General features: G+C 40.9%; 1 protein-coding gene across 1 annotated transcript in view; it reads left to right on the top strand.

Annotated features, from left to right (window-relative positions):
• Positions 1–22,255, top strand: part of pias2 (protein inhibitor of activated STAT, 2) — a 60,128-nt gene that overhangs the window by 19,093 nt on the left and 18,780 nt on the right. Inside the window, exons 9-11 of the mRNA XM_034169536.1 lie at positions 1,793–1,953; positions 4,732–4,865; positions 12,880–12,885. Of these exons, the coding sequence (XP_034025427.1) occupies positions 1,793–1,953; positions 4,732–4,865; positions 12,880–12,885 (301 nt within the window). The remainder of the gene's footprint in view (positions 1–1,792; positions 1,954–4,731; positions 4,866–12,879; positions 12,886–22,255) is intronic.

Genomic DNA, 22,255 nt, shown 5'->3' with positions numbered 1-22,255 from the left:
GAATCACCGGCCTCGGAGGATGTTCATTCAGTTGTTTCACTCAGAATAGAGTGAGTCCATATTTTTTTCCCTCTGCTTGGTCTAAAAAAGTAACCGTTACTGACTGCCACAATTATTTTTCCTGATTTCTTACAGTGTTTCTTAAAGCCAGAAAGTTGTCATTTGAAATGACTTTAGTTTTGTGTCATGTCTGTGATCTGCTTTTTTTTTCTACAAAATTAAACAACTGAATGAACATCCTCCGAGGCCGGTGATTCCATAATTATTGCCAGGGGTTGTAAATGCTGACATTACAAAAACTAAGCAAGCAATAAAAAAAAAACCATCAAGAACGACAGCAATATGAAATACGGACGAATTGAGGTTTTTGGAAGCATTCCTTCAAATTTTGCAACAGTTTAAAAATTCTGACGAAGCACCAGTTGCAGGAACAAAGCTGCGTGAAGGATAAACACTGCCAATGAAAGTCCAGATTTCTTGTTTTGTTTGAGCTTTGTTGCCCTTCATTAAGTGCTGTGTGACCTGGCCTTTAATTGGAGTCCACCTGGGGTGAATTCAGTTGATTGGACATGATTTTGTAAGGACTTGCTAGCCAGAATACAACCCCAATTCCAGTAAAGTTGGGACGTTGTGTAAAATATGAATAAAACAGAATACAATAATTTGCAAATCCTCTTCATCCTGTATTCAGTTGAATACACCACAAAGACAAGATATTTAATGTTGAAACTTTATTGTTTTTGTGCAAATATTTGCTCATTTTGAAATGGATGCCTGCAACACGTTTCAAAAAAGCTGGGACGGGGCAACAAAAAACTGGGAAAGTTGATGAATGCTCAAAGAACACCTGTTTGAAACATTCCACAGGTGAACAGGTTAATTGGAAACAGGTGAGTACCATGATTGGGTATAAAAGGAGCATCCCCAAAAGGGTCAGCCATTCACAAGCAAAGATGGGGCGAGGATCACCACTTTGTAAATAACTGCATGAAAAAATAGTCCAACAAGTTCATCAGTTTGAGCATTAAATGTCTTGTCTTTGTGGTGTATTCAGTTGAATATAGGTTGAAGAGGATTTACAAATCATTGTATTCTGTTTTTATTTACATTTCACACAATGTCCCAACTTCATTGGAATTGGGGTTGTAGACATTAGCTGGCACAACATAAGATTAAAATAATTTCTGCAGTGACTGTCTGCTAAACAATAAGCTAACAGCTAATGAAATGTGCGTGTGGCGTATATGGTTCCAACTATAAGTCTGCCAAAATTGTGACACGCCAGTTTGAAACTTACAAATGCATTTACACTCAAATAATTCACAACATATTTCAGCATTTGAGAGACAACATACCTGAAATCTAGGTTAATGCTGATCCTCACGTCTAGTGGCGTTTCTTTCCGATAAGCAGCAGTACTGTATGGAACCCACTGGGCAGGATCAGAATCCAGTAGTTTCTCAACCTATCTAGCAAGCTGCTCTAGTGGTGCAGGGAGGAACTGCAGCATCAAGTCCTGGTTGACCTAATGTCGATCAGTCTGAAACAAAGCCCAATCAATCAACTTAGGATCATAACTGACTCTGATTCTGATTTACATGTTTACAAACCTAAATGTCTGTGTTCAGATTTGCAGCTTTTACGTGTATTAGTGGATTATTACCATCAGTTGTGTGTGATCGCAGATGGGAAGATGTAAGGCAGGATTATGGTTGAAGAAATCATAACTGGTATTAAAGGGGTTTTGTTTAGGAGAAACACTGCTTGACCGTCATCATGTTTTCTCTTCCAGCTGGGTAAGATGCGTCTAACGGTGCCGTGTCGGGCGGTGACCTGCTCTCACCTACAGTGTTTTGATGCTGCACTCTACCTGCAGATGAATGAGAAGAAGCCGACGTGGATCTGTCCTGTGTGTGACAAGAAGGCTACGTATGAGAGTCTCATAATTGATGGGTTAGTTTCAACATAATTACATAATTGATAGGTTGTTCTAATCAAACTGTTGGATGCTATAAAACCATTGTTAAAAGGTGCTTAAACAAATGTTTATCTGGCATGCTCTGTACCACATAACGAGTCATGTTACTATTGAGGAGCTGAAGCACAGGTTTCAGTGTTTTTCTTAGGGCCCCCTTTACACACAACAATTGTGAATCTGTCGTGCAACTTAAAATACACCTGATCCACAGATGTGACATGACAACACCTTTCTGTGTACCTTTTTCAGCTGCCCTTGTGTGGTGGTGTTGTCTCACGTGGAGTTTATGTGCTACAGTCACATTTCCAAGAACATCTACCGCTTTTTTGATGTGCTGGATTTTGAGCTGTTTGTCGCCATATTTCCTCACTGTTCACGCACTGAGGGAGCAAACAAAACAAGCTGAATATTAAATGGTTGTTTTTTCATACTCGTCAGTTTGCATTTGTCTTGTGTGGGTGCACGTGTGTGTGTACGTGCATTTCCCTGTCTTTCACAGGCAGCTTCAGCTAAATCTGCAGAAAAGTGACATCACTGGACAAATATATTTCACTGGCCTTTCTATGTCTGGAAAACAACTGATAGCCATGAAAAGTTAAATAGATTTGTTAAAAAACTTTTCACGGACTGAAAAAAGTGACATGGCTGTTGTCCTCTTCCGAAAACTCACTCTTTTTATGTCTTCTTTTGACCGGAGCGCCACATTGAGGTCTGTGTCAAACTCTGGATTATATAATTGATAGAAAGAAGGACAAAACTGCTGTGAGTCCACAGTGTACTTAATGTACCTACGTATGTATTAAAACGTTCCACGCAAGGTGTTTCAAGTAGGTTTTTTCAGGTACACGGCAGCACATAATCCAAACTGAGTGTACATGTAGAGAAATGTGGAAAAAGGATTAAATCAATATTTAGCTCGTTTTGTATTTAATGGTGACAGGTTTTTATTTAGACAGTTAGTGTACAGGTCATCGTCATCATAACGGTAATTGGGGGAGCGTATTGCGCATCTGATGAAGTAGTGTGGGTTTTTTTTGTTTTTACTCATTCATTAGAGAGAGAGGTGTTTGTCTATGGCAGTGTCTCTGCAGAACGAAGTTCTGAGTCTTTCAGATCCTGTTGCTTCCAATGTGAACTGTTGGTAAGTCACAATTTGGCACTAGGCGTATTCAGGGGATCTTTGGGTACCACTGTAATTACTTATGGTCAAACAAATGATTACTTGAGGAGACTTGTGTGAAGCGTACTAAATGCATTGTCAGGGAATGCCATCTACAACTGAGGCTGTACAGTAAAACCGTAATCCATAAACCATAAAATTAATGTCCCATCAATGGTGAGATTTGGATCGTTATACTTTATGGCCAGATCTGATAAAAGACACATTAGAATGCCAAAAACATGCCTATCAAACTGCTGTTTGGGCTACTGAAGAATGCTTCAGAAACTTGGCAGAGGGTTTTCAAGGAGATGCAAAGGAGGAACAGACAGACTTTCCATCCTGGCATTTCACAATAGAAGTCCAAAATAATGCACTGCTGCTACAGCAGTAATCATAATGAATTATATTTGTGTAGGAGTTTCTAGCGTTCCATAGAAAGTGTTTTGTTTTTTGTTTTTTTCCAAATAAAAAAACAAAAGTGTAACTTGAATACTCAAGTTTCTTCAGGTTTAAGTCATGATCAGGATCATCTTCAAACTAGTATCACTATTAAATTACATAATTTGGTAAATGTCTGATCAATATGGAAAAACGTGATTTTCTTTTCCCCATACTAACTGCAATGCTATGGTTATGAAATGTGCATAATTCAGCTCATATGCACCTCAGTGCTCATGACCCAAGTAACTGGAAAAGCCCAAGGACAGACATGCCCATGTGTGTACACGGTTATGGGCACCTGCTTGATTAATTTAAGCTTGTTCCTGAAATGAAATGTAAAACAAATGACTCTTCAGTGCTTACTTATCAGTGATCACATCACCTAAATTAAACAATGAATGATATTAAGACTGAACAAAATGGGTTTGCTTACTTCCAGTTTCTTCTTCACAATGGCAAAGATGACAGCTAACAGCCTGCGATCATCAGAAATGTTATCAAAGAAGAAGAATAAACTGCCTTTCTGTAGTGCTTTTCCATCTAGCAGATACAGCCATCTCTGGCTGGAATGTGTGTGTGCACACACTTTGTTGTGAAGACAAGCCTGTTGTCAAGAGAACCAGATCTCGCACCTGCAGGTGCCGCAGACACCACAGACTGGCACTCGGTCTCAAACCTGCTGTCGAGTCACGTCATCATGGATGTTTTATTTTGATTTTGTTTAAAGTGTCATGGTCACCGTTTGCTTTATTTTCTTTTGTTTTCGTTTGTTAGTTTCAATTCTGTTTTGTTATTTTATGCGCTCTGGACTCGCAGGCTTTTCGGTGATGAGAGAAGTGGACGCTCATTCGTCCACTTTCTCTCAGCGATTTGTGACTTTATGACTTTTTTCCTTCGTTCAGCTATCGCAGTGTGACAAGCCCTTAGGGACATAGCAGTCCCTAACATAACCACCATAGTGGTTGCCAGCTGTGACTTGGGGAGGTTTCCTTAAGGTGGGGAATGGTGTGGTGACCCAACCTGACAGAAAAATTTAGAATTGTACAAATTAAAAGTGTGTTGTTGATGAATTTGTATTTGAGGAGGCCCATTTAAAATCATTAAGCTAATTATTGTACAGTTGTTCACATTGGTAATTCTTTTTCTTCAGTTTATTCTTAGAAATCCTGAATGACTGTTCGGACGTGGATGAAATAAAGTTCCAAGAGGATGGAACTTGGTGTCCAATGAGACCTAAGAAGGAGGCAGTCAAGGTCCCCACACATGCAATTTTAAAAATTGAGCGTAAGTACATTTTTGTGTGTTCATGTTTTCCACACTGTCAAATACAGATTTATTTATTTAATCAAATGAACTGATCTTTTATCAAATGTTCCCGTGTCCCATTTACACTCAAAATTTCATACGGTGGGTTTTGTATAGCACGTACTCCATTAGGGACATACAACTTGGCAGTTAAGTGTCATGACTAAATCAGCTGTTTTTAATGCTGGCTTGAAGGTACAGTGAGTATTTTGCATTGGCACTTAGCAAAAATGGAAACTGGTCAACACACTACTGCCCAATTAATTTTGATCTCAAATATTTGGTTGTAATTGGTGAAAGTTTACATATATTCTTTACTTTCAACTAAAACAAACAAACAAAAGTCCAAATACAGTTGTATGCAAAAGTTTGGGCACCCCTGATCATTTTCAGGATTTTCCTTTATAAATCATTGGTTGTCTGGATCAGAATTTTCAGTTAAATATATCATATAGCAGACGAACACACTGATATTTGAGAATGAAATGAAGTTTCTAGTATTTAAAGAATGTGTGCAATAATTATTTAAACCAAATTTGGCAGGTGCATAAATTTGGGCACCCTTGTCATTTTATTGATTTGAATACATTTAGCGGTAATTATTGGAACACAAAACTGGTTTGGTAAGCTCATTGACCTTTGACCTCCTTACACAGGTGAATCCAATCATGAGAAAGGGTAGTTAAGGTGGCCATCTGCAAATGTTTCTCCTCTTTGCATCTCTTCTAGTGAATGGCAACATGGGGAGCCGCTAAACAACTCTCAAATGACCTGAAAACAAAGATTGGTCAACATCATGTTTTAGAAAGGATACAAAAAGCTGTCTCAGAGATTTCAGTTGTCAGTTTCCACTGTGAGGAACATAGTGAGGAAATGGAAGACCACAGGCACAGTACTAGTTAAGGCCCGAAGTGGCAGGCCAAGTAAAATCTCAGATAAGCTGAAGCGAAGGATGGTGAGAACAGTCATACAACCCCTGGCAAAAATTATGGAATCACCGGCCTCGGAGGATGTTCATTCAGTTGTTTAATTTTATAGAAAAAAAGCAGATCACAGACATGACACAAAAGTAGTCATTTCAAATGGCAACTTTCTGGCTTTAAGAAACACTATAAGAAATCAGGAAAATAAAATTGTGGCAGTCAGTAACGGTTACTTTTTTAGACCAAGCAGAGGGAAAAAATATGGAATCACTCAATTCTGAGGAAAAAATTATGGAATCATGAAAAACAAAAGGCTCCAACACATCACTAGTATTTTGTTGCACCACCTCTGGCTTTTATAACAGCTTGCAGTCTCTGAGGCATGGACTTAATGAGTGACAAACAGTACTCTTCATCAATCTGGCTCTAACTTTCTCTGATTGCTGTTGCCAGATCAGCTTTGCAGGTTGGAGCCTTGTCATGGACCATTTTCTTCAAGTTCCACCAAAGATTTTCAATTGGATTAAGATCCGGACTATTTGCAGGCCATGACATTGACCCTATGTGTCTTTTTGCAAGGAATGTTTTCACAGATTTTGCTCTATGGCAAGCTGCATTATCATCTTGAAAAATGATTTCATCATCCCCAAACATCCTTTCAATTGATGGGATAAGAAAAGTGTCCAAAATATCAACGTAAACTTGTGCATTTATTGATGATGTAATGACAGCCATCTCCCCAGTGCCTTTACCTGACATGCAGCCCCATATCATCGACTGTGGACATTTACATGTTCTCTTCAGGCAGTCATCTTTATAAATCTCATTGGAACGCACCAAGCAAAAGTTACAGCATCATCACCTTGCCCAATGCAGATTCGAGATTCATCACTGAATATGACTTTCATCCAGTCATCCACAGTCCACGATTGCTTTTCCTTAGCCCATTGTAACCTTGTTTTTTCCTGTTTAGGTGTTAATGATGGCTTTCGTTTAGCTTTTCTGTATGTAAATCCCATTTCCTTTAGGCGGTTTCTTACAGTTCAGTCACAGACGTTGACTCCAGTTTCCTCCAGTTTCCTCCCATTCGTTCCTCATTTGTTTTGTTGTACATTTTCAATTTTCGAGACATATTGCTTTACGTTTTCTGTCTTGATGCTTTGACGTCTTCCTTGGTCTACCAGCATGTTTGCCTTTAACAACCTTCCCATGTTGTTTGTATTTGGTCCAGAGTTTAGACACAGCTGACTGTGCACAACCAACATCTTTTGCAACATTGCGTGATGATTTACTCTCTTTTAAGAGTTTGATAATCCTCTCCTTTGTTTCAATTGACATCTCTCGTGTTGGAGCCATGATTCATGTCAGTCCACTTGGTGTAACAGCTCTCCAAGGTGTGATCACTCCTTTTTAGATGCAGACTAACGAGCAGATCTGATTTGATGCAGGTGTTAGTTTTGGGGATGAAAATTTACAGGGTGATCCCATAATTTATTACTCAGAATTGAGTGAGTCCATATTTTGTTCCCTCTGCTTGGTCTAAAAAAGTAACCGTTACTGACTGCCACAATTTTTTTTTTTTTCCTGATTTCTTATAGTGTTTCTTAAAGCCAGCAAGTTGCCATTTGAAATGACTTTAGTTTTGTGTCATGTCTGTGATCTGCTTTTTTTTCTACAAAATTAAACAACTGAATGAACATCCTCCGAGGCCGGTGATTCCATAATTATTGCCAGGGGTTGTAGTCAACCCACAGACCTGCTCCAAAGACCTACAACATGATCTTGCTGCAGATAGCGTGTCTGTGCATCGTTCAACTATACAGCACACTTTGCACAAAGAGATGCTGAATGATGCTGTAATGCAGAGGAAGCCTTTTCTGCGTACACACCACAAACAGAGTTGGACATTTGGACAAGCCAGCTTCATTTTGGAATAAGGTGCTGTGGACTCATGAAACTATTGAGTTATTGGACATAACAAGGGGCGGTATCCATGGCTGAAAAGAACACAGCATTCCAAGAAAAACATTTGCTACAGTAAAATTTGGAGGTGGTTCCATCATGCTGTGTGGCTGTGTTGCCAGTGCAGGTACTGGGAGTCTTGTTAAAGTTGAGGGTTACATGGATTCCAGTCAATATCAGCAGATTCTTGAGAACAATGTTCATGAATCAGTGACAAAGTTGAAGTTGCACCGGGGCTGGATCTTTCAACAAGACAACGACCCTAAACCTGCTCCAAATCTACTAGGGCATTCATGCAGAGGAACAAGTACAATGTTCTGGAATGGCCATCTCAGTCCCCAGACCTGAATATTATTGAAAATCTGTGGTGTGAATTTAAGCAGGCTGTCCATGCTCGGAAACCAACAAACTGAGATGTTTTGTAAAGAAGAATTGTCCAAAATACATTCACCCAGAATCCAGACTCTCATTGGAAGCTATAGGAAGCTTTTAGAGGCTGTTATTTCTGCAACAAGGAGGATCTACTAAATATTGATGTATTTTTCTGTTCGGGTGCCCAAATTTATACACCTACCTAATTTTGTTTAAAGAATTATTGCATACTTTCGGTAATCCTATAAACTTCATTTCAACTTCTCAAATATCAGTGGTTTGTCTGCTATATGATATATTTAACTGAAATTGCTGGATCCAAACAACCAATGATTTAAAAAGGAAAATCATGGAAATCATCAGGGGGTGCCCAAACTGTTACATACAACTGTATATATGAACCTGAGTATACCCAATCAGGTTTAAGCATAGTTGGACAGCAACGCAATGTTTTTCTAATTTTTCCTCTTTTTGCCACCTCAATGGAGTGGACATTAAATAATCTGTGAGCTTGTATGTAGTGAAGGGATTTAATAATATTTTAACCATTTAGGAATTAGTCATTTATGATACCCAAAATTCTACCTGAAAACTGGGTGGGCAGATGCATGATTGAGCAGCCATAATACTTTTGTTGACCGTCCGCCTCACATATATTTGAATAAAATGTCCCATTTCATCAAAAATAACTCACTCTTTCAGTGTCAGATGGTGTCAGCTCCATTCCGTCTTATGTGCAACTTCTACTGCAAACTCACAATTGACATTGTCATGCACCTCCTACTTATTTGGCGGGAAGAGGTGAGTGCATGGATAAAATGATTAATGAATTGCAAAAAATTAATAATTCCTCAAAACAAAAGTTATTGTGGGTCAGCCGGTACAGTTTGTGGAACTCTGGAAAGACCAGTGCACACTGATGTCATGAAAGCAACAAGAAAACCTTGTGAAAACCCATTATTTTTTGCTTTTGTACAATGTATTTGTTGTGAAATTAATTTGATTTACAGCATGGGATTGAATCAACTCTGATTTAAAAAATTATTATTATTATTATTTGGGTGTTTATGCAACTTTATTAAAAAAAAAAAGGGGGGGCAGGCAGATAGTTGAGTTTAGGCATTCCTGGTTGCAGGTACAGCATATTGTCCCACTTTCAGAGACCATAAATAAATAATGGTTGAACTAAATCACAGTATTACTGTTCATACAAGCAATCATTTTTGCAGTTAGTTTTCTTTATGGCCCAGTCACACATTCCTGAACGAAGGGAAAAAAGTAAAAGTCACAAATCATGGCGGAGGCAAGCGGGGGTAGGGGTGGGGGGGGAGGATGGGGCGTGTGTCATAGTGTGCAGATGAGATGAGTTCATATCAGTCAGATGAGTTTGTATCAGTTTCTGTCAGTGTATGCATAATGTCTGTATGTTGCCTTAACAACATCAGACTGTTGGGGAGGACACAAGATAAGAGGGCAGCCAATGGCTCACCAAGGCCGTAGAAATTCTTCTGGAGGAAAACAGCAGGGCGTTTTGGCCTTCAGAGGCTGATAAGCCTGCCATGTTTAGGGTTGAGCAGAGAAACACATTTGCAGCTCCTCTGACTGGCCATATCTAATTTGAGTATTCCCTGGCCTCCGACATCTTCCTTTGCAAGGCGTACATTTGCGCCGAGATGTTATCCAACTTACGTCCCGAGTTCAAGGGTTAACTCAGAGAGGAAGCGATGCGACCGCCCTCGCCGGAGTCCCAAGCTGAATGAACCTGAATGAATCATTCCTTGTTTGGTTTGGGCTTCTTTGCCCTTCGTTAAGTGCCATGTTGACCGGGCCATTAGATGAATCCAGTTGAGGCTATGTAAACATTTTCATATCACTGAATGTGTTGTGGTTGACATCAGTTATTAAGAAATACAAAGTGGTGTGTTGCTGTGCGGTACAGTAAATCTGTCTGCAGTCGGCAGTTTGCACAACTGAGTGACGTGCAAGGGTTAGACTACTGAGGGCAGCCACCTCGACACCCATGAGCCTATAACTCTAGGCTCTGTAGCTGGTTTGTGGGAATTGTCCACAGTGCATGTTTGTCTGTTGGACCACCAGTCACAGCTTCAAGGTGGAGTGGAACAGTAGAGTTTACACTCAAGAAACTGTACTTCGCCTTCTTATGCTGCGTTTACACACAAAAACCTGATTGGCTAACTGACTGTCTTCACGCTCTGTGATTGGCCAGTCACACACAGCGCCCACCCCTTCCTACACAGATGTGTCTCTCTGCAGCTTCCCGTTAAAAACATAAATATTGTTTTTGATTGATTGATAGAAGGGCTTTATTGAACATGTACAAATTGTACGTAAGACAATGGGATCTTAATAATTCATTAAAGACTGCAAATTATAAAGACACATACAGTCAAGGGTATTTTAGCATTGTGTTATATTTAAATTAGCAAATAATGTGTAATTACATTTGAGTAACAACCCCAACACTGACCCTTTTTCTGTGGTTCAGCTTCCAATTCTACCAGACTTCACGCTCATTGACTGGTTTCTCCAAAGTAGAATCTGCCTCACCCAAACTTGTTTCTAGAGACCCAAAGCAATTTTTTTTTTTTAAGGAAATTAATTCCTAAGAATTAAAGATGCCTTGAGTTTGACTCATCATGTGTTTAGAGTTCAGTATGTCTTGCTTGATTTCATGAGTAGTGTTACAAAGTTCGGACAAAAAAATAGAAATATGTTGAGTGCGCTAAATAATGTTTAATTGAAGCTGTCAAGTGTTCTAACGCTGCGTAATCCTGAAATCACGTTTCAAATGTTTGCAATCTCTGTCAAGTTAGAATGATGTTCAAGAGTTTCATCTGTGTATAATATGGTTCCTGTTTCAGCTCCTTTGCGTCAGACGTCAGTGCCCCCCCTTTAACGGAGTCCACCAAGAAGGCTGATGTCATTGATTTAACCCAGGAAAGCTCCTCCTCTGATGAAGAGGAGGCCGACCCGCCATTAAAGAAGCGTTGCCTGTACCTTTCCAAAACTGAGGAGCTGCATGGGAAGGGGTGAGCGAGCATGCGTCTTCTTCCACAGTGGAGGGACAGTTTTGTAGACAGCAAGGATATTATTATTCTGTTTTCTGTTAGAGTGTTGACCTACCAGCCTTCCACTATGCAAGTGCCAAACGTTTCAGCCCTGGATGCACCGTACCTGGCCTCAGCGCTGGCTGACTATGCAGTCCCCTTCCACCATCCACGCTGGCCACCATCCCCGCAGAGATTCAAAGTGAGTCCGCTGGAGGAAGTGATCATCTCTCCACTTCTGAGATGCTGCCAGTGTTCATCTTCTTCTCTCTGTCTCTTTTAGGTCTGGATTTGTTTTCCTTAATTCAAGCAGAATTCTCAGGTTTGTTTGTTGTTTATTATTCTCTGAAGTTGGACAATTATTTATTTCTCTGTGAGAAGCCAAACTGTCTGCATCAGGAAGTATTACAGCAGCAGGAAACTACCTCTATCACTTCGGCTTACTAGACTGATATTTTAAGCATTTATCCAAAAGCCCTGAATAAATGAGGGTAAAAGGAAGGCAGGGTGTTACCTGAAATTTTGTCAAATTTCAGTCACTTGGGATGTGCAGCCAGTAATGAGTGCTAGTCCCAAGCCTGGAGTAAATGAATACGGTCATCGTGTCAGAAATGGCATTCGGTGTAGTAAAAAAAAAAAAGCAGATAAAACCATGCAGAATACAAAATTGAATTTCTATGCCTGATCAGCCGAGGCCCGGGTTAACAACGATCACCACCGGTGACATGGCCCAAGAGGGTGCTGGCGGAAATTGGGAAGTGAGAGTTGGGACTTTGAGTGTTTGCAGTAAGACCGTTGAAGGGAATGAGTTGGATAATATATGAGAGGAGAAAGGTCACCATACTGTGTGTGGAAGGGAAGTAAGGCCAGGAGCATCAGAGGTGGCTTCAAGTTGTAGTATCATGGTGTAAATTGGAGGAGAAATGATGTTTGGGTCATTTTAAAGGTTGAATATGTGTTGGAGTGTGTTGGAGGTAAAGTGAGTGTGACAAGGTGATGTGTGATGTTGGAAATTGATTGGGTGATGAAATGTCACCAATGTATATGCCCCTCAGGTAGGTTGCGAGATGAAGTAGAAAGATTTCTGGAGTGAGTTAGATGAGGGGTGGAAAGTATGCCCAAGTGTGAAAGAGTGGTGATTGGAGTGGACTTCAGTGGGCATGTTGGTGAAGGGAACAGAGTTGATGAGAAAGTAATTGGTAGATGTTGATATCAAGGGCAGGGATGTGGAAGGGAAGATGATAGCAGATTTTGCAAAAAAAAAAAAGATGGAAAGGGCTATGGTGAATACTTACTTTCAGAAAAAGCAGGAGCACAGGTTGACACACAAGAATGGAGGAAAGTGCACACAGGTAGACTATATTCTTTGTAGGAGATGCAACTTAAAAGCAATTGGAGACTGTAAGGTGGCGGTAGGGGAAAGTGTAGCTAGGCAGCATTGGTTGGTGGTTTGTAGGATGACTCTAGAGATGAAGAAATGAAGTGAGAGCTGAACAAAGGCTCAGATGGTGGAAGCTTAAAGGAGGTGAAGCAGTTTTTGACCACTGGAGAGGTACTGCAGATGTGTGAGGGAGACAGCTAGGAAGGTCCTGGGAGTGACATCTAGACTGTGGAAGGAAGACCAGGAAACTTGGTGGGGGAACAAAGATTTCAGGAAAGCATAATGAGAAAGCGGTTGATGAAAAAAAATAGGGATAGTCAGAGAGCAGAAAAAACAAAGGCAAAGGGACCAAGCTGGAAAAGATATGTAGCAGGTTAGAGCGGTAAAGGATGCAGGCGGTAATGTGAAAAGTGAGTGTTTTGAGAAGTTGAAGGGAATATTTTGAGGAGCTGATGAATGAAGGAAATGGAAGAGAAAAGGCTGGATGATGTGGAGAGAGTAAATCAGGGCATGTAAGGGATTTGTAAGAATAAAGTAAGGACAGCTGTGAGGGTGGGAAAGCAGTTGGTCCAGATGACATTCCAGTGGAGGCATTGAAATGTTGCGGAGAGATGGCAATGGAGTTCCTAAACAGAATTTCTCATCTTATCACACTGTCTTTGTGCATTGAAAATGCCATCAATAAAATGCACCTGTGTTCGTTGTCCATACCATGCGCCTGTCCATACCATAACCCTGCCGCCACCACGGACCACTTGATCTGCAATGTTGACATCAGCAAACTGCTCACCCACACGACGCCACACACAGGTCTGCCATCAGTCCTGAACAGTGAAAACCGGGATTCATCCATGATGAGAACACCATCAAATGTCGGCATTTACCCACTCAAGCTGCTTACGACAACGAAGTGCAGTCAGGTCGAGACCCCAATGAGGACAACAAGCATGCAGATGAGCTTCCCTGAGACGGTTTCTGACAGTTTATGCTGAAATTCTTTGGTTCTGCAAACTGCTTGTTGCAGCAGCTGTCCGGGTGGCTGGTCTGACGATCTTGGAGGTGAACATGCTTGTTTATGTGGAGGTCCTGGGCTGGTGTTGTGAGGTCAGTTGGATGTACTGCCAAATTCTCTGAAATTCCTTTAAGATGGCTTATGGTAGAGAAATGAAGATTCAGTTGACGGGCAACAGCTCTGGTGGACATTCCTGTAGTCAGCACAACAATTGCACGCTCCCTCAAAACTTGCAGCATCTGTGGCAAACTGATTGAACTTTTCAGAGTGGCCTTTTATTGGTCTAATCCCCATCTTGATATGCGCCACCTGTGAGGTGGGATGGATTCTCAGCAAAGGAGAAGTGTTCACTAACACAGATTTAAACTGATTTGTGAACAATATTTGAGAGAAATAAGTCTTTGTGTATATAGAAAATGGTCTAGATCTTTGAGTTCAGCTCATAAAAAAATTGGAGCAAAAACAAAAATGTTGAGTTTACATTTTTGTTCAGTGTATGTTATGCGGCTCAGAGACTTTGGTGCTCATAAAAAGCAGGAGGCAACACTGAAGATGCTGTGATTTTCTGTGGGAGTAATGTGGATGGACATGATTAGGGGCCCTTCACACATAACACGACTGAAGCCGACTAGCACACAAAGGAGGAATTGCATGCCATTCATGAAAATCTGAGCTGCCTCCAACGCCTCGTGCACCTGTCGCTACAATTATTCACGCATACCGGCAGTGAAAGACAGTGCCCTGTGAGAGCACATTCAAACCCTCTTGCGGCAGGTGTCGGCCAAATTCCAGGTCACATCCACAAACATCCAACACCGCTCGCTGGACACTTACAAAATGTGTGGTCATCATCGCACTGTTAGCACAAAAACAGTGCGCAGACAATCACTTTCGAGCTGGATGTGAAATTTGTCTGAGTGCTCCCACGAGTGCGGCATTGCAAAAAGCAATGGCATGCTCACGGCGCAATGCATGTGTCGCGCATGTCGCAATGTGGTGCAACACGTTCCAGCTGCTCGCACTGTGTTCATGCACGAGCGTGCGCAAAAACACAGCTGGTGTGTCGTGCACACCTATGTGACAGTACATCCCTCACGACAGCAGGTGGAATGTTTCATAGTTCCCCATTTCGCCTTTGGTTTGCGGATTTTCTTCTGGTTTCTGCCTCTTTTGTTTTATGTGTGAAGGGCCCTTAAGAATGAACATATAACAGGAGAGCTCAGGTTTGACCGTTTGGAGACGCTCAGAGAGGTGAGCTTGAGATGGCTTGGACATGTGCAGGAGAGACCCAGGGTATATAAGGAGATGGGTGCTGAGGATGGCACCACCAGGCAAGAGGAGAAGAGGGAGGCCAAAGAGGAGGTTTGGATGTGCTGAGGGAGGACAGGCACCTTGTTGTGAGACAGAGGAAGATGTAGAGGACAGTTTGAAATGGAAACGATTGATTTGCTGCGGCGACAACAGGAGCAGCCAAAAGATCCAAAAAATATTAATGTCCAACCACAGAAACTATTATTTAATAGGGAAAATACTTTGCCAGTTTTAAAATATATACGTTACTTGAATGTTGTCTGGCTCAAACTTCTCATGAAGCTTTTCTGAAAGGTTTATGTTTTTGCTGTGTATCATTGGATTTGGTGCTATTGATAAAACAAAATAACTCCTGTTTAAAATTGGAAATGTGATTGACAGGTGTCTGGACATTAAGACTGCTCCTTAAGGAGCAGTAGACTACCTGTTCTCAGGTAGAATTTAAACGTTTGAACCTGGTGCAAAACGAGAATCAGTTGCAAATCATGAATTATCCGCAAACCCTTAATTGCAAAATGTGAATACTGAAAAAATATCCCCCAAAATGTTGAACGCAAGGCTTGCAAAGCGTGAATATCATTTATAATATATATATATATATAATATATATATATATATATAATATATATATATATATATATATATATATACAGTAGTGTTCAAGATTAATCCAGGTTTTTCATATGCACACTCTTAAGGCTATGAAATTGGGCTATTAGTAAAAAAAAAAAAAAAAAAAGATTTATTTAGATTTGGTTTATTGTGGGAGGGCTGGTGCTTATTGGTTTGTGCTGCCTGACCTACTGGAGAATTGGCAAGATAGGTGCTACCAGAACACAACCCCTCACCTGTCTGTCATGATTAATGAGTTGGGCCAGGCGATACATGCTCAGACTGCGTTAACCCTTGAACTCAGACTAAGTTCAATACATCTCGGAGCAAATTTACACTTGCAAGGAAGATGTCGGAGACCAGGGAATACTCATAAATTGGATTTGGTCAGTCAGGAGTTGTAAATTTTTTCTCTCTCAACCCTAATCACGGCAGGCTTATCAGCCTTCGAAGGTCAAAACGCCCCACTGTTTTCCTCCATAAGAATTTCTACGGCCTTGGTGAACCATTCGGCTGCCCTCTTATCTTCTGCCCTCCCGTACAGTCTGATGTTGTCAGGCAACTCCAGAATCCTATTACATTCAACTTCTCATAATTGTAGATTAATTGTATTTTTGTCTGAGGTGATTTGGTGTGAAGACATTTCATTTCACTTGTAATGTCTGTCTATCTTACCATCTTACCCTACCCTACAAAGAATGTAGTCCACCTGGGTGCACCTTCCTCCATTCTATGTCACCCAGTGCTCCCTCTTTTCTTAAAGTATGTATTCACCACAGACATTTCCATCCTTTTTGCAAGATCAATGACTATCTGCCCTTCCAGATTCCTGTACTTGATAGCATATATACCCTTATTTCCTCATCACCTCTTTTCCCATCACCAACATGCCCATTGAAGTCAGCTTCTATTACCACTCTTTCATGCTTGGGCACACTCTCCGCCACCTCATCTAACTCATTCCACAAATCTTCTTTCTCCTTCATCTTACAACCTACCCGTGGGATTCACACATCCCGATGATATTTATAATCACGCCTCCAATTTCCAGCTTCACACTCATCACCCTGTCAGACACACACTTAACCTCCAGCACACTCTCAACATACTATTCCTTTAAATTACCCCAGCACCATTTCTCTTTCTGTCTTCACCATGATACGTCTTCAACCCCCCGCCTGTGCTCCTGCTCTTACTTCCCTTCCACTGAACATACAATATGTCTACCTTTCTCTCCCCCCTCATATCAGCCAGCTCTCTCCCTTTACCAGTCATACTGCCAACATTCAAAGTTCCAACTCTCACTTCCACCCTTCTAGTTTTCCTCTTCTTCACCCAGCAGTTGCCCAATTTCCACTGGCACCCTGTTGGGCAACAGCACAGGTGGCGATCGTTGTTAACCTAGGTCTCAACCAATCCGGTGTGGAAATTTGATTTGTACTCTGAATTTTTATGTTGGCTTGTTTTACTCTGGATGCTCTTCCTGATACAACCCTACTTATTTAGCCAGGCTTGGGACCAGCACTCAGAGTGTACTGGCTGCACACCTTGTGGCTGAGGTTTTTAAACATATTGCCCCTTTTAATAATTGTCTTATTTGAACAAGAGCTCAACCTGGACTAATTTAATTATAAATCTGTGCTTTAAAGAATAAACCTGGATGAAAATTGAAAATTGAACTGAAGATGATCGTTTAACATCATTAAGTTGCTTTGCTGTTCACACAAATGATCATGTGATCATCTGTAACAGTAAACAGCTTGTGCTGTTTAAAAACTTTCCATGAGAACTTTTAGCTTTTGTTTCATGGAAAAATGAGTGAACCCCTTCCTCTCCTCTCCAGTCTCTCACACTGCAAGCAGTGTCTCTCTTCATCTCTCTGTAGCATACAGTGCATGAAGGCGGAACTTGGTGTCCAGTGAGTCGCTACTTGCAGTGCTGCAAAAATGAGCTGTCATATTGGTCGCTATAAATGGCTGATACCGATATCTTCAAAAAATGCAGAATATCGGCCAGGCTGATAATTGTTCGACCCCTTATACACACGTGTTGTGTGGTGTGTGTTGTGTGTGTGGTGTGTGTGTGTGTGTGTGTGTGTGTGTGTGTGTGTGTGTGTGGTGGTGTATACAGTGGATCCAGAAAGTATTCCCAGCGCTTTACCTTTTCCACCTTATGTTACAGCCTTATTACAAAATGGACGAAATTCACCTTTTCCCCTCAAACCTCAACACACAATACCCCATAATGACAGTGTAAAAGAAGATCTTTTGAGATTTTGGCAAATTTATTAAAAAAAATTTAAAAAGAAAATCATGTGTACATACGTATTCACAGCCTTTTACCATGAAGCTCAAAACTGATCATCCTTGATATGTTTCTACAGCTTATGGCCCAGTCACATGGCATAGGACGATTCCTGAACGAAGGGAAAAAAGTAAAAAGTTTTTTTGCATTGCATTGCAGAAATGAGCTCCATTCTCAAAACGGTAAAGCAAACGGCACTCAGGTTTCTAGATGTACAGCAGGACACACTGCTTCCTTGTTGTTGCTGGGAACATCAAATCACAAAGTTCAGAGTCATTCTGTGTCCCCCCCATAAAGTAGAAAATATTGGCATTTAAAGTCACAAGGAAACTTAAAACTTTCCGTCTCTTGAAGGGAGGGAGGGAGGGAGGGAGAGAGAGAGAGAGACCTTTTTTTTCTTTCAAAACCCTGGTGTTTCTAATCACCGGGCTGTGGCTGTGTGATCAAGCAGTCACTCGCATGCGCGCTGGTTTGATTACCAGTTCTGATCATGTACACACAGGTGCTGCATACATGGATCAGACATGCATGCGCTTCACCTTCTCTCCAGCTGATTCACTCTGGATGCGCAAAGTCACGCTTCTGTAAACTACCGCCTGGTTTGCACAATCCAAGGCGCAGTTCACTCTGAGAGATCACCGCAGCCTACACAAAATATTACGTCCACGGCAACGAAGCGCTGATCGTGCTCCTGCAGAGCCCCCTCCCCACCCCCCGCTGCAAATAAATATGCAGCGATCAAGAATCACCTCCTCAACACACACCAGCTCCACCGCAGAGGAGCTTCATCTCTCTACGACAGCAGAGCTCACAAACTGGCTTCTCTACTGTATGAAAACATTCAGCTGGTCGACGAAGTCAAACTACAACCCCTGGCAAAAATTATGGAATCACCGGCCTCGGAGGATGTTCATTCAGTTGTTTCACTCAGAATTGAGTGAGTCCATATTTTTTCCCTCTGCTTGGTCTAAAAAAGTAACCGTTACTGACTGCCACAATTATTTTTCCTGATTTCTTACAGTGTTTCTTAAAGCCAGAAAGTTGTCATTTGAAATGACTTTAGTTTTGTCATGTCTGTGATCTGCTTTTTTTTTTACAAAATTAAACAACTGAATGAACATCCTCCGAGCCGGTGATTTCCATAATTATTGCCAGGGGTTGTAAATGCTGACATTACAAAAACTAAGCAAGCAATAAAAAAAAACCATCAAGAACGACAGCAATATGAAATACGGACGAATTGAGGTTTTTGGAAGCATTCCTTCAAATTTTGCAACAGTTTAAAAATTCTGACGAAGCACCAGTTGCAGGAACAAAGCTGCGTGAAGGATAAACACTGCCAATGAAAGTCCAGATTTCTTTTTGTTTGAGCTTTGTTGCCCTTCATTAAGTGCTGTGTGACCTGGCCTTTAATTGGAGTCCACCTGGGGTGAATTCAGTTGATTGGACATGATTTTGTAAGGACTTGCTAGCCAGAATACAACCCCAATTCCAGTAAAGTTGGGACGTTGTGTAAAATATGAATAAAACAGAATACAATAATTTGCAAATCCTCTTCATCCTGTATTCAGTTGAATACACCACAAAGACAAGATATTTAATGTTGAAACTTTATTGTTTTTGTGCAAATATTTGCTCATTTTGAAATGGATGCCTGCAACACGTTTCAAAAAAGCTGGGACGGGGCAACAAAAACTGGGAAAGTTGATGAATGCTCAAAGAACACCTGTTTGAAACATTCCACAGGTGAACAGGTTAATTGGAAACAGGTGAGTACCATGATTGGGTATAAAAGGAGCATCCCCAAAAGGGTCAGCCATTCACAAGCAAGATGGGCGAGGATCACCACTTTGTAAATAACTGCATGAAAAAATAGTCCAACAAGTTCATCAGTTTGAGCATTAAATGTCTTGTCTTTGTGGTGTATTCAGTTGAATATAGGTTGAAGAGGATTTACAAATCATTGTATTCTGTTTTTAATTTCATTTCACACAATGTCCCAACTTCATTGGAATTGGGGTTGTAGACATTAGCTGGCACAACATAAGATTAAAATAATTTCTGCAGTGACTGTCTGCTAAACAATAAGCTAACAGCTAATGAAATGTGCGTGTGGCGTATATGGTTCCAACTATAAGTCTGCCAAAATTGTGACACGCCAGTTTGAAACTTACAAATGCATTTACACTCAAATAATTCACAACATATTTCAGCATTTGAGAGACAACATACCTGAAATCTAGGTTAATGCTGATCCTCACGTCTAGTGGCGTTTCTTTCCGATAAGCAGCAGTACTGTATGGAACCCACTGGGCAGGATCAGAATCCAGTAGTTTCTCAACCTATCTAGCAAGCTGCTCTAGTGGTGCAGGGGGAGGAACTGCAGCATCAAGTCCTGGTTGACCTAATGTCGATCAGTCTGAAACAAAGCCCAATCAATCAACTTAGGATCATAACTGACTCTGATTCTGATTTACATGTTTACAAACCTAAATGTCTGTGTTCAGATTTGCAGCTTTTACGTGTATTAGTGGATTATTACCATCAGTTTGTGTGATCGCAGATGGGAAGATGTAAGGCAGGATTATGGTTGAAGAAATCATAACTGGTATTAAAGGGGTTTTGTTTAGGAGAAACACTGCTTGACCGTCATCATGTTTTCTCTTCCAGCTGGGTAAGATGCGTCTAACGGTGCCGTGTCGGGCGGTGACCTGCTCTCACCTACAGTGTTTTGATGCTGCACTCTACCTGCAGATGAATGAGAAGAAGCCGACGTGGATCTGTCCTGTGTGTGACAAGAAGGCTACGTATGAGAGTCTCATAATTGATGGGTTAGTTTCAACATAATTACATAATTGATAGGTTGTTCTAATCAAACTGTTGGATGCTATAAACCATTGTTAAAAGGTGCTTAAACAAATGTTTATCTGGCATGCTCTGTACCACATAACGAGTCATGTTACTATTGAGGAGCTGAAGCACAGGTTTCAGTGTTTTTCTTAGGGCCCCCTTTACACACAACAATTGTGAATCTGTCGTGCAACTTAAAATACACCTGATCCACAGATGTGACATGACAACACCTTTCTGTGTACCTTTTTCAGCTGCCCTTGTGTGGTGTGTTGTCTCACGTGGAGTTTATGTGCTACAGTCACATTTCCAAGAACATCTACCGCTTTTTTGATGTGCTGGATTTTGAGCTGTTTGTCGCCATATTTCCTCACTGTTCACGCACTGAGGGAGCAAACAAACAAGCTGAATATTAAATGGTTGTTTTTTCATACTCGTCAGTTTGCATTTGTCTTGTGTGGGTGCACGTGTGTGTGTAGTGCATTTCCCTGTCTTTCACAGGCAGCTTCAGCTAAATCTGCAGAAAAGTGACATCACTGGACAAATATATTTCACTGGCCTTTCTATGTCTGGAAAACAACTGATAGCCATGAAAGTTAAATAGATTTGTTAAAAAACTTTTCACGGACTGAAAAAAGTGACATGGCTGTTGTCCCTTCCGAAAACTCACTCTTTTTATGTCTTCTTTTGACCGGAGCGCCACATTGAGGTCTGTGTCAAACTCTGGATTATATAATTGATAGAAAGAAGGACAAAACTGCTGTGAGTCCACAGTGTACTTAATGTACCTACGTATGTATTAAAACGTTCCACGCAAGGTGTTTCAAGTAGGTTTTTTCAGGTACACGGCAGCACATAATCCAAACTGAGTGTACATGTAGAGAAATGTGGAAAAAGGATTAAATCAATATTTAGCTCGTTTTGTATTTAATGGTGACAGGTTTTTATTTAGACAGTTAGTGTACAGGTCATCGTCATCATAACGGTAATTGGGGGCGTATTGCGCATCTGATGAAGTAGTGTGGGTTTTTTTTGTTTTTACTCATTCATTAGAGAGAGAGGTGTTTGTCTATGGCAGTGTCTCTGCAGAACGAAGTTCTGAGTCTTTCAGATCCTGTTGCTTCCAATGTGAACTGTTGGTAAGTCACAATTTGGCACTAGGCGTATTCAGGGGATCTTTGGGTACCACTGTAATTACTTATGGTCAAACAAATGATTACTTGAGGAGACTTGTGTGAAGCGTACTAAATGCATTGTCAGGGAATGCCATCTACAACTGAGGCTGTACAGTAAAACCGTAATCCATAAACCATAAAATTAATGTCCCATCAATGGTGAGATTTGGATCGTTATACTTTATGGCCAGATCTGATAAAAGACACATTAGAATGCCAAAAACATGCCTATCAAACTGCTGTTTGGGCTACTGAAGAATGCTTCAGAAACTTGGCAGAGGGTTTTCAAGGAGATGCAAAGGAGGAACAGACAGACTTTCCATCCTGGCATTTCACAATAGAAGTCCAAAATAATGCACTGCTGCTACAGCAGTAATCATAATGAATTATATTTGTGTA

The sequence above is a fragment of the Thalassophryne amazonica genome, chromosome 5 (assembly GCF_902500255.1).
Source record: "Thalassophryne amazonica chromosome 5, fThaAma1.1, whole genome shotgun sequence".
Taxonomy (NCBI): Eukaryota; Metazoa; Chordata; class Actinopteri; order Batrachoidiformes; family Batrachoididae; genus Thalassophryne; species Thalassophryne amazonica.
Note: the sequence above shows the minus strand (reverse complement) of the source record. Positions and strands in the feature narration are given on the sequence as shown.